General features: G+C 56.5%; 3 protein-coding genes across 3 annotated transcripts; 1 reads left to right on the top strand and 2 right to left on the bottom strand.

The window, feature by feature from the left end:
• Positions 1-2851: 2851 nt before the first annotated feature.
• BESB_077390 (cold-shock DNA-binding domain-containing protein) lies at positions 2852-4252 on the bottom strand (the record flags this gene model as incomplete). The annotated part of the gene is made up of 3 exons (XM_029366100.1): positions 2852-3067; positions 3638-3817; positions 4199-4252. 3 exons carry the CDS (start codon positions 4250-4252, stop codon positions 2852-2854), a joined length of 450 nt encoding a protein of 149 aa, XP_029217531.1.
• A 3867-nt stretch (positions 4253-8119) lies between these two features.
• BESB_077380 (translation initiation factor sui1 protein) lies at positions 8120-10412 on the bottom strand (the record flags this gene model as incomplete). Its single annotated transcript, XM_029366099.1, has 5 exons — positions 8120-8206; positions 8462-8565; positions 8752-8827; positions 9256-9527; positions 10076-10412. 5 exons carry the CDS (start codon positions 10410-10412, stop codon positions 8120-8122), a joined length of 876 nt encoding a protein of 291 aa, XP_029217530.1.
• Positions 10413-13082: 2670 nt separating this feature from the next.
• On the top strand, positions 13083-16171 carry BESB_077370 (uncharacterized protein; the record flags this gene model as incomplete). Its single annotated transcript, XM_029366098.1, has 5 exons — positions 13083-13214; positions 13398-13534; positions 13962-14118; positions 14612-15615; positions 16096-16171. 5 exons carry the CDS (start codon positions 13083-13085, stop codon positions 16169-16171), a joined length of 1506 nt encoding a protein of 501 aa, XP_029217529.1.
• Positions 16172-16569: the final 398 nt, after the last annotated feature.

Here is a 16569-nt window from a genome sequence, read left to right as displayed (position 1 = left end):
GTCACGATGCACCGTTGCTACTTCGGCACTGCTAGGATAATGTTAGGATCGCAGCGCAGCGCCTTGCTACAAAACGCGGACGGTGCTGGAATGGGTGTTGGGGGAGCAACGCATTATATAAGCGTATTGTCCTCTATGGAGTCGCAGCACATCAGCGTGCGTTCGTCCTCTTTCATGCACACTCATACATCCGCGATTCGCCCGTTTACTGAGGAGGAAAGGTGCCTCTCGACATTGACGAGTCCCTCCACAAATATGGACGAGGTTGGGCAGCGATTTCCTGAAGTTGGGAGGCCAAGTCGTTATGCCAACGTCCCGCTCACATACACCCGCACATGCACAAGCATGCACACATATATGTACAAAAGAAGCCGATGTGGACTCCACGACGAATCGAGCACTGCAGATCTCGAAATTGCAAAGGGACTCTTTTGGTGCCGTGCTACAAAGCAGCCCCTATGGCCCCCAAAATACGGAACGAGCCGGCCGCAGGTTCCCGTGGTGAGATAAAGAGTAACGTCAACTGTAGTATTTCAAGCGAGCGCATGCGCGAAATAGGGCATTCCTGAAAATAGGAGGAATAGCAAGCCCAGGCAGAAAGTGTGTAGACAGAGTAGCGGAAATGTCGGTCCCGGCCGTCTCGTCTCTGGCGATGCAGTGCTACCGATTTTGCGGCGCCGATGGACTTGCGTGAACTTGAGAGGGAAGCCAGACGTCAACGTGCGCCACAGCAGACGGAAACGTCCTGTGTGTGTCAAAAGAGGTAATATGATCCAACGTCTGCTCCAGGATTGAATCGGCGGTGCCGTGTCGCTTTGACTGTCGACAGCGGGTACTAGCGAAGGGGACCGAAACGGGGGGTGCCCGGGACGGCGCCTGGCTAGGCTCAGCGTCTCCAGCATGCGAAGGTACAGGTGCAAGAGCCACGCGAAGGCGGATGGCGTGCAAATGACCCATAGCAGGCATGCACATTATAACCATATTGATGAATTTTTACCCTCTGTTTGTGGAGACACACGGCTGCATCGAAGCTGGCGCTTCGTCTGATTCATGAACCGGGAAGACAGTAGCTCCTGTCTGGGCCGGTGTTGCGCAGATGCAAGCGTTCGCTCATTCGAGGTGCGCGATGTGCGCAGCGGCCTGCATGTCTGCAGCCTTCCCACTTTTCTTCCTCCGCCGGAATGCAGAAGTTGATTTTGCATCACCTCATTTGACACACACAGGACGTTTCCGTCTCCTGGTTCATGCGGATCTTCCACGGATGGCACTAGAGAAAGAATGACCCATTGGCGAGGTCTCAATCTCATTCACGAGTTGTACTGGGTAACTTCAGAAGAGAGAGCACGATAACTCCTTCAGGTGACTGACTACATATAATGGGAAGGCTCTGCATGCGGTACCATGCGCAGATCGGCGAACTACAAGATACTTCCGCTCTAGGGAGGTCCCGGTGTTGTTCTACCTCGGAAGCCGTGCCACACACTGAAACCGTTGTTTTGAGCGCCTCCTGTCCGATTTGTACCGTCATTAAGGATATTTTCACGTTGCGCATAGCCTTGAGGGAATGTATGCTTGCCAGCAATATACTGCCCTGTGGTTGTGGTAAGATGACAACAATATGTAGCCACTACTTCGGGATGCTCTCTGGCCACCAGCCCACTAACGAGAGCCTGTCGGTTCTTGCTGGGCTGATGCCACGATCAGGTGGCTGTCTTACTCATCATGGCACACATCCTCAGTTCTATTGGATTGTCGCCAGTAATGGCGGCCCAAAGCATAAAAAGCCTGTTGGGCAGCGGACGTCCTCGCAGCATTCAGATCGTCCGGACCCTTCGTCACTGTCGCCGAGCAGGGTCTCTTCAGTGACGCTTGCGCTGCATGCTAATCTGGCAAATGCACGCTTTAGGGCCACTGCTTTCGGAGTATCCCCCACAAGGGGTGCCCGCCTCGCAAGACTGTGACGCATTCAGCTGCGTTGCGGTACTGGCTACAAATGATCGCCTCGTACCTCGTTTCGGTTGGTATCCACTGCCGGGAGGGTGTCTGTACTCATGTGTGGAGACAAGGCAGCAGCAGGTCGTGGCTGACTAACGGTGGACTGGCGTTTTCCTCGATGCATGAACAAACGGCTTGGAACTAAACGAACGAGAATCCAGATTAGCTGAGCGGTTCTAGACTTTCACATCGTCTTGCCGCTTGAGCGCATGATTCATTTCCTCTGTTCTAAAGCTTTGACACACTTGCTGGCATGGTTTGTTATTGATGAAAGACGGGCACTCGCATCGAAGGGGCTTCTTGGTGGCAGTGCCCCTCCGGATGGGATGGTGACGGACGTATTGCACGGGTTGGGTGGAGCCTTGTTTTTCATTTTGACGGGGACGCCTTGCGAAACCGACAGAGCTACTTTCCCTCCTGTTGTTCCACGCATAGCGTATGGGTGGGCATGACGCGACTGTTGTTCTCGTCAATTCAAAACTCTTCTCCGCTTCGGACCAGAGGACAATCGAACCCTTCGGCAACAACCCGGTCTTCAGAACTGCACGGCGCTCACTGGCTTCAAAGCCTGACGGGTTGACGCCGAAGCGTTTGTGTGACAGCAACGCTCGGGCGCATGGCGTCTCCGATCTGGATTTCTGTTTCATCTGTAGTTCTCCATGTTCCCTGGGCCTGCAATGCATTCTCTCAACGCGGTGACCGACCGCATGGTTCCGTTTTTGTTACGGTAGCGCGGACACCAGAACCCGTGCACATGCATGTACTCATGGATTGAGCCACGGGGCAACAAAGCAAGACAACGTCACGGAATTCGCAGAGTTCTTTCTAGAGGTGTGCCTCTTTTACATTCTAACCGTTACCACGCGCGCCGGCCATACGCATCCTGGCTCCCTCCTCCCGCACGGCTCTCCTGATAATCCCCTCCGTGTCCGCCATTGTTGTCATAGCCGCCTGGGCTTCCGCCGTAGCCGTACCCTCCGCCGCCGCCATAGCCTCTGTTGCTTCCACCATAGCCATTGTTACTATATCCGCCTCCGTAGCCACCTCCGCGGGGGGCACGACGAGACTCGCCCTGCAAGACAATCAGTACATTCACTCTACATGATGCGACCATGCTGTCACTCAAGGTTTACAGGCAGACACCGTGAACTACATTTCTGCGATGGCTTCGCGTGGCTCAAGCGCTTCACGGAACACACCTCCGTGCATTTGAACAATAATGAGTTGTGCTACCTTGCTGTGTTGCCGGCTTCTATTTCCTCAACGGTATCAGGGCGGAGGCAGCTGCAACGCGTGTACTGCATGCGGCTCACCCGTGAAGCCGTTCCGCGAGCGACTGCCGCAGATTACTAAACACCAGTTTCTACTACGACAGGCAGGATAGATAAGGGCGAGCCTTGCAAACATGCAGGACCGGTGAATACGTATGGGGGGGGATCCCCGGAGTTCCTCTTTGCTTCACTGCCTACATATTTCTGGGGTGGTGTCAAAAACGTGGACGTGCTCAGGGACCGGCTCATCGTTTGCTGCGACAGCACCGCGAGCCGAATCACCACCCCGTAATTACCAAATGCCATATGCCGCATCTTTATGACTGATCTTGACACATCTGCTACGCTAGTAGCCTCTAATGGCTTCGTACCTGAACAGCAGAACCGTTCGGTCCCGTAACGTTCACTGCCTTCTGTCTGCCATCGCTGGACGTCTGCACCACGAACTCAACTTCCTCACCCTCCGCCAAACTCCGGAATCCTTCCGCGCGTATCTCTGACTGATGCACGAACAAGTCCGTCCCATCGTCAGCTGTGATGAAGCCGTACCCCTAAAAAAACCAACAAATCCTCGTGAGTATAGCTAGAGGATGTAACAGGTCCCTGCGAGGGATCGTCACTTACGATCAGTACCAGCCATATACCGGATAGCTTCGCAGAGCGCCACAAAACTCTGTCGGCTATTGTAACACTGTATGGGACGCGACTACATCTGTGCTGCCTTGGAGGACTCATGGTATCTACTGGCGCCACACAATATATTGGTATAAGAGTGTGCCTACCCTAGTCGGCTCTTTACGCGACCACTTATTAGAATGTCCGCAATAGAGACACTCTTGCATTTGATGTGTGAACACGCGAACCCGTGCGCATACAAGCAAATACGAAGAGCACTTCTTTCCACTGACATGAAGAAGATGAAATCTCCGTACCTTCTTGGAATCGAACCACTTGCACACGCCCTTCGACACTGCGGCGGCACTCATTTTGGCAGCTGCATATACATGACATCCTCAGAGAAAAGGAAAAAACTGAGGTGGACTATTTGACCAAAAGGCGAGCCGATCGGGCGCATCAGCACGCGAACGCCACGGGTTCAAACTGTAAGTAACACGCCAGTGACACTCGCCACCTGTCATTGTCTCGTGTGCCTTTGGCAAGCATTACTTTCGAGAAGCAACTACGGACATGTTCCCGCGTTAACACGCAAACAAGGTGATGAGGAAGTTGTCCAGTTGTGCTGGCGACGACGGCACACAAGTAGATAAGCGAACGCAGCACACGGAAACCCCACGTCTGCTTACAGCGGAAAGTGAATGCAGAGCTGGCGCTTAAGACACAACAGAACACGCTCAAAAGTGTATGGGCAACGGTAACGGACACCCATAAAGTAAACGCCTGGTTTAGCGGAGCGAGAAGACGAAACGAACGACATGCGTTGACACAGCATCGTAGCATATATACGTAATCCTGCGTAACCGTCTCGCTGCTTTGACTAATCTTCGTAAGCTGTGAACTCGCAGCATTAACACTAGACATGATTACCTTGCCAGGTGCTCCGGCGGGTGCCATGGCGCGACGTGGAGACAAAACGCTTCTCAGTGACGGCGTGCCCGGTGACCCGTAAACATGGTATTCATATCTTACACTGTAACCAGCTTTATTCTTATGGCTCTCACCTTCTCGAATCCAAAAGAATGGCGAAGAAGGTACAAAAAGGGAACTGCAGGAGTGGCCGCGATGCGAAAAAAAAGTTATGCCTTCAGGGTTCGCTGTTTCCGCTTGTCGCGGCAGTTGCGTCACCGTCAGTCACAAAATGCCACGACAGCGTAGGCAGTCACGGCAGCCACCGTACTCCCGTTTCGCACGGCGGGAGTCGCGCGTTCCCGGTCAGCGCCGGCTGCCCTGCGTATCAGCTGCCGTCGGGATCGGTATGGGCATCCTTCACCGTGCGATGATGACTCGTGTGCTCAGCGTGGTGGAACACAAGATGTAACTCGGTCCAGATCGGCGCGTTCTGATTGCAGAGGCGCCCAGTAGACCTGTTTTCGTCTACAACACAACTCAACAAGCGCCAGCTGTTTTCGGCGGCAGACAGGTGCTGATTGGGGGTGTCGTACTGGCATGAGCTGCGGCATCAACAACACACGTGGCGAGACATACACCGGTCCACGCCTTGGAGCGCTCCTGTGCACTGCATACGCCACAGGTTCTCGCGTATATCGCGGCGACTGAGAGGCGGTAACAGCAACAAGATCAAACTTTTTAACTTCTGGGGTAACGTCCCCGCAGCTCCCTGTGCCCTTATGGCTGCGTTGCGGCGCTGCAGGTGCGGTTTCGTCCGTGGGTCATTCTTGCCGCACGTGCTGGAACTTCAACAACAGGGGCATCCCTGCCTCTATACTTTTCTAGTGAACCAGTGACGCTCGACGATTCGGTAACCAACAATGAGCCTGTGGTCAAACACTGTGGGTTGACCGTCGGCTGACGTGTGCGATCGGGTATACGGGACCGAACTGAAGATAGAACCGACATGTGGGGCTGCGAACACCCACGCTGCAATCTGTTTAGTGAAATTCTGGCGTGTGATCAGAATGCTCTGGGCACATTACACTCACCCTAGTGGATACGATATGCGAAGCTGGTTGCTTTAATTTTCACCTTCGCTTGTTTCCCTTAACAAGCACCCCCCGCGTGTCATACGCGCGCGCAGGTCATCGGTGGACACTACCTAGTGGCAGTCACCCGCTCCATCATGCACATGATGGTTCGTGGAGAGTTGTTACTCCACCGTCGCCCTCCGTTTGTAACGTGCCGTGCCTGATTCCGGTATTGCCGGGGAATTCCCCCCTCCTCGTCAACTACGCTGGACATTTTCGTGCTTTTCTCCAACTGGCACCACTGCCCCTATTCCTCTACCTCAAAAACTCGGCCGCCCTGTTTCAAGCCGATGACTCCTTCGCGTGTCGAGGATTTCCCTAGCACGATTCAAACCCCCCAAGTTCGCCTCGAGGAATTTTGCGAGACAGCAACGCCATCTGTACTTCTGCCCCTGTCCACGTTTCTTATGACCTGCCACAGTGAGTTGGTAAGAGGGGGGCAGGGCATACATGCAGACGATGGGCGCTTTTCTCTGATAGCGCTTCACGCGCTTGCCAGATATGCACGTGAGCCGGTACCGAGCAACGGTCGAGCGGGCGGGGTGCGAGCAGCATTCTTAGGGCTCGTAGCGCCCCACACGTAGCCGTTACCCAATAGGGAAACTAGGAATTTGGCGCCACATACGGATTGCCAATCGGGCCTCCATACCCACCGAGAGCTGCGTCAATCCGTTTGACTCCGAGAGAGAATATGTGTTAGACCTCACTGCTGCGATCGAACGCGACACTGCTGGTACGGGTGGTAGCATCCGTGAAGAAGCGTTTACAGGTCATCCCCAGGGCTGCCCCTCGCAGTTGTCAGTTGGTCAGTACTTGCTGAACGTAGGCGACGGAACACGGTCATTTGCGAAAAAAACAGGGGGGGGAGGGGGGTGAACACAAATAGACATACGAATTTCTATAGAGTGTTGCCGGTGGATTGATCTGCTCGAAATCCCACATGCGGTCACGCTGCTGTGTAGTCCGTGCCACGAGCCAGGCTGGAGGTGCGTGCATCGTCAGTGTGAGACATCTGACGTTCAACTCAGGCGTGTCATCACAGGAAACGCCGCTGCTGCGCTTTAGCTGCCTTCCGATAAAGGCCACTGGCGTGCGCACGAAGGTTTACTCCTCAGGAAGAACGATAAAACAAACTGCGCCCTACTAGAACCGCCGCAGATCACGGAGGGGGTGTCTATAGTGAGGAGGGCCAACACGCTGCGTGAATCAGTGCTTTCTGGCGTGCCTGACCACTTTTTACCCCTTGCGCCTGTGTGCAGCCGCTCGTCGGGTGCTTCCTGGTTGCATGAGTCATTTTGTGAGGCGATGGTTCTCCGATGGCGCCATAAACTTCTTCCAAACATACGGCAACGAACGCTCGCGCTAGCACCACCGCGTTCTGAAGTGTTTCATAAAACCGTGGCGGGCGCGGTAGCCCGGGACTGACGGCGTGTCTCTCACGCATAGAACGGTAAAATCTGGAGTTCGGCCGGACAGCGAAGCACAGTCTCGTAAAAGGGCAAACATCTATCGAAGCTGGCGCGCCTACTAACCGCTGCCAAGACCACAGCATTGGCTTCGATTGTTGACACGCGCGCCGCAGCACTGTAAGGGCCCCACCGCCCTTTGACGCCACGTCACCGCAGCGCTGTGCCAGTGTGCTGAACGACAGTTTGCTTGTGCAGTCAATTAAGAGACCAAGTCGTGTAAGACGCGAACAAACTGCCCCAATTCCGCCACGCGTCAATCACACATCTTGGTCGAGAGCAGCTCTTCAAAATCCTTCGCCGCCTGAGTCACCCGTTTTCCATGCAGCATGCCCCATAGCTGGTTCACAAAGACAACGGTACATCCGTGAATACAAACAGCGTACGCCAACATATATATATATATATATATATATATATATATATATATATATATATATATATATATATATATATATATATATATATATATATACGGATGGCGAAAGGCATTCCGGGTCGAACGAAGCAAGATAAATCGGTCCATACTTACAAGAAACTGCCGTTATGCCCCTTTTTTCCCTCCCCCCCCCCCTTCCCCCCCGTCCCTCAAGCCCTCGGGATTAACCCCGGCCTGAACCTCCGGTGCATGAGGAGTTCATCAGAGCATACATCATGGTGTACGCAGACATATTTCTGAGAAATAGGTCTTCAGGGGTGTCCGTGCCGCGGTCTGCTGACCGCGCGCTCATTTGGGAGGGAGGAGCTGAATGTTGTCCTCTGGAATTTCAAAGGTCGACGCGATCAGCTCGGCAATTTCTTCTTCCACGTCGCCCTGAAACGCCAACAGAAGAGCCCGTTCGCACCACGTTTGAGCAGCGCCATTCACGCCACCGAGGGGGGCGGGGGGGGGGTGACGGGGGCGTCGTCGAGGCTTCTCACAGCCTCCTCGAAGGGCTGCGGTTGCCTCCAAGGCCTTCTCGCCCCCCTGCTGTCCTCTGTCATCATAGCCGCTCGTTTGAGGTCTTCTCCCGGTAGCCTAAACCCCAAAATCTAAAACATGCACAGACAGCCCGTGCGCAGCTCTCACCTGAACCTCGATTTGCTGAGGCTGTCCTGGCACGCCCTTCGCCACGGACGCTCCACACGCGTACTGCTTGGAGAAGAGCTTCGCTGCCTTGTCAAGCTTCACGCCTGGAAACGCGACAAACCAAAAATCGGCACACACCGCGCCACCCTCGAGACACAAAAAGGCATGCGGGAACACACGCAAAAAGCGGTCTCCAAAAGGCGCCGCGGATTCAAAGTGTGTCAATAGGTTGAGCAGGGGCGTGAACTCGCCACCCGGCCCCCCGTGTCCGCCCCGCCCTCGAAGCTCACCGAAAAGTTCAAGGCCCGTGACGACCGTGGCGGTCTTGCGCTTCGCGCGGCTTTGACGCTGAATGGTGACGATGTTCTGCGACACAGACCCAGAGAGAGAGACAGACACACACCCACACACATACACACCGGAGATGCTGGTAGAGTCTTCCCTCTCGGCGGACAGATCGTTTTCGGCCGACCGCGCAGTAGTAAGCGAAGTAGATGAGGCACCAATCGCCTTCAAGCCGTTTGCAGTCGAAGCCCGAGCGGCGCGAAAGCGAGACTCGCCGCTCAGCCTGTCCTCCTCTGCTGAAACGCGGCGCGCCTTAGTCGAGTTCCGTTTCGCCTCCTCTGGCAATTTCAACGCCTCAGCGTTTCAGAAAAAAGCTTCCCCCAAGTAGCCGCGGGATCCAGGCGAACGGAACACGCGAAGCTCGGCCCAGTGGAGACAGCAACTCTTCACGTGCGCGTCTAGACACCAGCCTTCGTCTGGGGTGTTGACCGGTTGCCCTCCGCGCTTACAGGTTTCGCTGCCTTCTTCTTCCCACCTTTCTTTGTCTCCTTCTCAGCTTCGTCCCCGGGTTTCTTCTCTTCGCAGGCCACGTCGAGGCGTTGCATGCGCTCTGCGAGAGCGCCCTCGTCGTCGCCCGATGCGTTGCCGCCCTCCTTTTCCTCCTTCGACGAACTCGGCGGCACGCAGAAAGGCAGGAGCTCCGCGTGGTGTGCCTCAATCCACGCTTTGCACTCTAGCCAACGGGCACCGAATTCGCAGAAGTCCGGTGCGCCGCCGCAAACTGCAGGCAAGGCCAGAGAGAGGAAATCGAGCCCGATGCAGAGAGACACGCGCGGAATCCGAGGAGACTCAAACAGACTCGGCAAGGTTGGTCGCCGATGTCAAGCACAGTTGAACGCCAACTCGAGGCCGGCAAGAACGCCAGGGAGGGGAGACGCGAGGGTAGGCAATGCACAGGAACGGGCGTGGGGAGAAACACCACCAACCAAGCCCAAGGCAAGAAAAGGCGGCAGCCAGGTAACGGAGAAGAGGGGCAGCCAGTGGAGACAAGAGGGGATACAGACAGCGACGCATGAGGCAGAGGGGACACACGACGTGCAACAAGGAAAAACGGAGGATGCGGGACGCTGCTCGTACGACGATTGAGCAGGAAGGCCGACATCTATTTTCTGATCGGTTACTCCCGAAGGACACAGCCTCGCAGGTCTCCTGATTTCTGCTAGAGTGTACGCCTTATAAAAGCCAAAAAAGACAGCCGCCCACTCTGTCGTTTCCTTGTCGTGTTCCGTTTCCCCTCGCTGTCGTTCCCTGTCTCTCTCTCTTTCGTACCTCCACAGTAGACCACTGGGCTTGGTCCAGTGATAGGCGCTTGTTTGTCATGCTCCCATGCAGAATCACCTGTGTGCTCGTTTAGTTCCCCTTTCTCTGTCTTTTCACCTTCGGTTGCGTTCCCTGGCCTCCCTGCCTCCTTGCTGGCGCCCTCACGGGCGCCGGGGTCTTCGTGTGACTCAATTTTTTCTCCTTGCTTCCCTGCATTCTTGCCCTTCTTTTTCCCCTTCTGGTTCTCCTGCTGCTGGCGCAACTGAGCCTGACGCTGCTGACGACGGGAAGGCTGAGCTTCCTCCTCTGACGAAGAGGTAACATCCTCCAGGTGGTTGCCTGCCATCCTGAGAAATGGATAAAGGCGAACTGCTACTTTGCCAAAATTCGGGCGGCAGCAAGTATGTCTGTACACCGTAAATATGTACACACACCTGAGACTAAAGAACGTGGACAGAAACAACAGTAGCGACTCTACGAGGAGAGCGGTCGTGGCAAGGCTTTCAAATACAGATGTACAGATGCAGATGCACCCTGACTATATGCCATGGAAGATAGCATATCTTGCCAGACGATAGACTGCAAACTCATGCAGAAACAGACAACAAGTCTGGAGCGAGAAAGGGACGTGGAAAAAAGAAGTGTGACTAAAGGTCGACGTCACAAACACACAGAGCGCGCGCCGGACGGTGGCATGACACCTCCCACGGACCCGCGTTCTGAACCTGAAGACAGTGATCTCGAATCTGCTCCCGTTGGTTGCTCAGGCTCCAGACAAAGCGAGAAACAACGAAAAGAAGAGAAGATGTCTCGTCAGGGAAAGCGGTGCATCTTACTGAGATGCGCTTCCGGCTCATGTGTCCATACTTTTCGCATAAAAAAGAACCCGCCGTGCCCCCCCCCCGCGTCGCCGCATACGCGTCGTGACCCAAACTTTGCAATCCGTCCCTTTTTTTAACAAGCTTTTTCGTTCGAGCCCACTCGGTTCTCTTCTTCCCTGCACAGCGGTCAGCGGAAGCGAGGCTACAGGAACGCTCCGCGAGTTTGTTTTCGTTGTCTTGTCTCCGACCGACGGCCAGTTCCAGTCTTCGGACCACCCGCAAAGTCGCCCGGCTTGCTTCGTTTCGTCTCTTCGCTCTGTCGCACCCTGAGCCCCCGCGAACGAGGCGGCGGCTCACGGCCGTGAGCTCTGCTGAATGAGCCTGTCCTTTTCACCGCAGCGCTTCGTGTAGCGGTGCTTTCACCGTCTCCTGCTACAACCCCTTTACGTGTTGACTCTAAAGAGTCGATGTTCAAGTCCGCTGCATCACGGTTTGAGTTTGCTCTTGAAGGAAAAGCGCCAAGGAAGTGGGAAGAGTGTCGCCTGCGTCTGTTTTGCGACATCTTCAGGCAAGCCAGAGAGGCTCGACGACCATCGTCGTGCGCCTTGCGCAACGTGACGCGGTTAATTCAGACTCGTGAAGCTGCAGCTGAGTCTTTGGCGTGGCCTGTTCAGCGTCTGCACGCGTCAGAGCACCTCCTTTTCGCCTGCGGGTTTCAGGTTAAAGCAATTTTTCGGCGGTCGCTACAGCGACGGCCTTCAAAGATTCGTTCTTGACGCGCAAGCGGCGCGCCTGGTCTGAGCGCGGAAACGCTACAGAGCTTCTCTTTTGGGTGTCGCTCTTGCTCTCAACAAGTTCATCTCTGGTCGGCGGTCTTGCTGACGAGCGGAGAGGCAGGGCTAGGGAGCAAAGGAGGAAGGAACTCCCGGTTTTTTTCGTTCGCAACAGCGCGAACCCGCTGTCACTTCACCATCCTTTCCTTATCGTGGCTGAAATAGCTGCATTTCGCTCTCTTTGCTCTGCTTTTGGACGTTTTCTTCCTTTTCTCTCTCTGTCTTGGGCCAGAACGCCTCTTCCGGACGAATGAGCTCCGGTTGTGGCTGGTGTGCGGCCAGAGCTGCAGTCTCTCGTGCGTCGCCCCGGCTCCGCCAGCTTTTTTTTCGTTCTCGATCCGAGACAGCCTCTGTTGAATCGTGTGACGCAGCTTCCTCTGCGAAGGCGACAGAAAAGGCGCCTTTTTCCACACCTCATCATGCCGGCGCCGCGAACGGGCTGCCCTACTCTTCGGGCCCTGCGCCGTTACCTCTGAAACGCGACCCATCGTGGAGACGCTCACCCACGTGGGTAGATGTGGCTGCAGACCGCCGTTGTGGTTTTGACAGTTGAGAGACAGCGTACAGAAGTCTATATGTAGGCGCCTGGGTAGTGCGGCGCCGATGACAAGCCCCCTAAAGAGTATACAACTGCTTTACAAGGATATTTTCCCCAGGGAATGAGGGCGCGCCGGCCTTCTTTCTCTGCGACTTCGTCTCTGTCTAACAAAGCGGTACCGAGAGAGTGTGCGTGTGACGAATTCCGTCCACGGGGTCCTGCCGCGTCTCGGTTAGGCATGCGCTTCACAGCAGTGGCCTCGAACTCCCGCTGCGCTCTCCCCCGCCGCTCGACGGATTCGCCTCCGGCCTTCAGCTTTGTCGTCTCCCTTCCTCTGTCGTCCTCTAACGTGTCTCCTCTAAGGCCTCAGGGCGCGGCTGGAAACCAATACAAGGGGGACGCGCACTTCCTGGCTCTTCTTCGCGCAGCCGCCGGGGGTGTCCTGCGGCGTTATTTTCAGCGAATCCCGAGGCGTCTCGTCGCCCTCTTGTTTCCCTCCTTCTCCTCGTCTGAGGCGTCTTCTCCGCGTCCTCTTCAAATTGCTCGGTTCAGTGGCTGCCGCGTCGTCTCCACCTCTTGCGAAGCCCGCGGCTCTTTCCTCCCTCCGCTTAGACGCTCCGAGTCGTTTCCCGATCGCTGCATTCCTCTTCTCTCCCCGTTGCTGTCTCCGGTCTTCTCTTTCGTCGTCTTCCGGACCTCTCGCTGCGCCGCGGCCTTCGCTCAACCGCCCCCCTGCGCCGCCCCACCCCCCCCGTCCTCTCCGTCCTTGCCGTCCGTCTCCTGTCCGGCGCTTGTCCTCACCTGTCTCCAGTTCGCGCGACAAAATGCCTTACCGATCGGCGTCTTCACCGGCGGACGTGGGGCTCTCCAAGGAGGAGTACGAAGACGCAGTTAACCTCGAGAAGCTCTACTTCCTCTCCAACAAGAACGACCGCTGCGCCAACTGCGGCCGCGGGGTGAGTCTCTCGCCGCGCTGGGCCCCGCCGCGCCCGCGCCGCCTCCAGGCCGCAGATGAAAATCCACCGTGCGGCGGCCGCCGCCCCACTTCGCGCACGCAGGGGAGGCGGCGGCGTACGCGGAGCGAAGAAATGAGTGACGATGGAGGCCACGTGTGTGTGAGTGTGTTGTTTTTTGCGCAGGGCGTGTCTGCGGTGGACGTTTCGCGGTACGAGTTCCTCTGCTCGAGCTGCTGCAGCGGCAAGAGCTCAGTCAAAAAGATTGGCGAAGACCGATTTTCCTCCTTCGAGGTCAACAAACTCTACGCCAGGTTTGACAGGTCAGCTAGCGGCGTCGCGAAGCCTGCGGCTCCTACCAGCGCATGGATTGCCTTCTCTTCGGGCGCAAACAGGCGACTTCGTGTGCAGAGTTCCGACTTATGGGAACGCGGCGTCGCTGACGCCGGCACAGCTACTGATTATGTTCGTGCAACGCTACATGGCCTAGCTATGCTCTCCATCGTCTTCAGTCTGGGGTAGGGGGATGTCCGCGTGAATGCTGTGTCTACCGTTTGTCTAGCGGCCGCAATACCGACGTATTTCTCGTCTACGCTACCGTGAGAGGCGTTGGCAGCATCCGCGGTAGCTTTCGCTCGCCGCGGCATGGCCTCTGGCAGACGTCACTTGGCTTGTCTGGACAGGCCTGGAGCGGTGGGCAGCAAGAATTGAGTCGTCGTCCTCAACTTCCTTTTGTTTCTTTTTTCTCAGAAGCAGCACTCATCGCGGGCGAGGATCGGCCTCTCCCATCCGGCGCGGGTCGTCGGGCGGCGGCTCACGGCGGAACGACCGGCGCTCAGATCGGCGCAGCAGTCGGCGAGCGGCTCCTCCCGATTTCTCTGACAACAGCGACTCAGACTCCGGAGATGTAGGTTTTCACTTTTTCTTCCGGGATTGCAGTCGGCAGGTCGCCCTACGTACATCCGTTCATGCGCATTCACGTGTATATGTGGATCTGTGGTTTTCTGTGTGGCTGTTCACACGTATACTCGTGAGTCAGCTACCTGGAGGCCTGCAGGGCATCTGTTTGTCTGCACAGCAGCAACCGTAGCAGGCCTGTACACGGGGCGAGCACCGCTGGGAAAACATGCGATGCGCATGCTGGCATCGATAGAGAGAGATGCAGCGATAGCGCAAGCATGGTCTAGGGCTGTTTGTCTTGTAGATTGTATCTCAGTAGATACATTTGTTCAATAGGCGCAGGGTCCGCCTCTGCGAGCGTATCTCGTATGGTTCGTTCGAAAGAATCAGGCGTGTCAAGGGCATTTTCCACGCATCGTGCGTCGGTCGCGTGTTCCTCTCGCACGTAGCTTTAATGGGGACTCTCCGCCGACTCTTGCCGTGTTCTGATGTCCCTTCAGGAGTCCCCGCCGCCGCCGCGCCGCAGTCGGTCGGTGCCGCGCGCGTCCTCCGGCCGGTCTCCTCGTCACGCCTCTCACCGTTCTTCCGCACACCGTGGCGACCCCTTTGATGACTTCGACGCGGCGAGCGAGGCCAGTTGGGGGGGGACCGGCAGCGCCCAGGGTCTCTCTTCGTCCCCGTCGTCCTGGGGCCCTGTCTTCGGCGCGGGCGCACCGGCCGCAAGGGCCCAGATGTCTCCCTCAGGCGCGCTTGGAGCCGCAGGCGGCATGGGACCGAACTCGCCCGCGGGCATGCTTGGGCTCACGCCGTCGCCCATGGCGACGCAGGCGACCTTCAACCAAGGACTTCAGTATCCGGGAATGATGGGGAATCCCATGTTCATGGGGAACGCTGTCGCCTCGCAAGCAGGCCCGCGCGGCCCCCAAGCCCCCGGGGCTTGGGGGGCAAGCCAGAGCCCCGCCTTCCTTGCGCAGCAGCAGTATCAGCAGGCCTTGCTTCGGCAGCAGCAGTTCGCGGCGACTGCGGCGGGGCGGGGAGCCGGAGGGGGCATGTTTCGGGGGCCCGGGACCCCGAACCTGGTGGGTCAGGCCTCGGGGTTCATGGTGGCCGGGGGCGGGGCCGCGGGCCCGTTCCGGCCCGGGGTCTCGCCGCCCTTCGCCCAGCAGCAGGCGAACGCGCGCGCAACCAACCCGTTTCTGTCAATGGGAGCCGGGGTACAGGCCCAGCCTCAGGCGATGGGGCAAGGCGGAATGATGGCCGCGTTCCCCAATGCGCAGGCGGCTGGCGGAGGCGCGGGCATGAATCCGTTTCTGCAGCAGAACGCTGCGCTTTGCGGTGCAGGAGGTGCCGGCATGTTTGGGGACAGGACCGGCGTGGCGGGCTTCTCGCAGCCGCAAGCCGCGCAGATGTCCAGCCAGTTCGGCGGGGGGGCCTCTGTCATGATGGGCGGAGCGACTCCCGCGGGGGCGAATCCGTTCACCAGCATGGGTGCCGCTCCGCAAAGGTGAGGATAAAACCTAAAGATGCGACGGCGAAAACGATGCACGAGCCAACATATCCGTATATATATATATATATATATATATATTTATCCATGTATCTTTACGGCTTTAGGTATATATAAATATAAATATATGAGTCGAGTCTACTGTACCCCGTTTGCATTCTCTTTCGTTGCACTGCAAGGCAGTAATAGATGAAGGTAGACGATCTGTGCGCTGCGTGCGTGCCCTGTAGCGAACCCGCAGCACACTCTACGTGTTGTATAGTGTCGGGTATACCTGTACATATATATATATATATATATATATATATATATATATATATATATATATATATATATATATATATATATATGCGACAGGATCTGTGAGGGGGGGAGTGTTCGTCTGCTGGCTTGTGTCCGCCCATGGATGATGTTTCCATCGGGGCGCGAGAGGGGGGCACTCACACTCGCGTGTGCCGCTTTCGATCTGCTGCGCAGGCCGGTGGCCTTGATGAACGGGGTGGCCCCGGGCGGCGGCGTGGGGGCAAATCCGTACAGCTCTTCTCTGTGGTGACCGAATCGTCGGTGAGTCTCCTCGCCCTTAGTCGCGTCCTTCCACAACGCTGGGCCGACTCTGTCGCGCTCCCGACTAGGCGCCGCTCCCTCTAGTTTGGCGCGCGTGTGGGGTGAGGCGGTCTCCACGTGCGAGACGCAGGAGGCAGCCCGTGGATGGCCAGGAGAGGCAGACACTGAAGTGGGGCGTAGTCGGTATTTTTGGCAAGAACCTCCACGAGAAGAAAAGTTTTCTGTCTCACTTCTTTTAACAAATTCGAACTCCCGGCTGCGGGAGGAGCGGCGACATGCGCGCCTGCGGCGGCAGTGAATGGGCAGAGTTCCGAGCAACGAAGAGAAAGAGGTCCAGTCTCTTTCCTTTTTCCTTCCGCTCGTCAGAAACCAAAAGAACAAAGATAA

The sequence above is a fragment of the Besnoitia besnoiti genome, chromosome VII, assembly GCF_002563875.1.
Source record: "Besnoitia besnoiti strain Bb-Ger1 chromosome VII, whole genome shotgun sequence".
NCBI classification, from domain to species: Eukaryota; Apicomplexa; class Conoidasida; order Eucoccidiorida; family Sarcocystidae; genus Besnoitia; species Besnoitia besnoiti.
The sequence above is the reverse complement of the archived record's forward strand: the minus strand, read 5'-3'. Positions and strand labels throughout refer to the sequence as shown.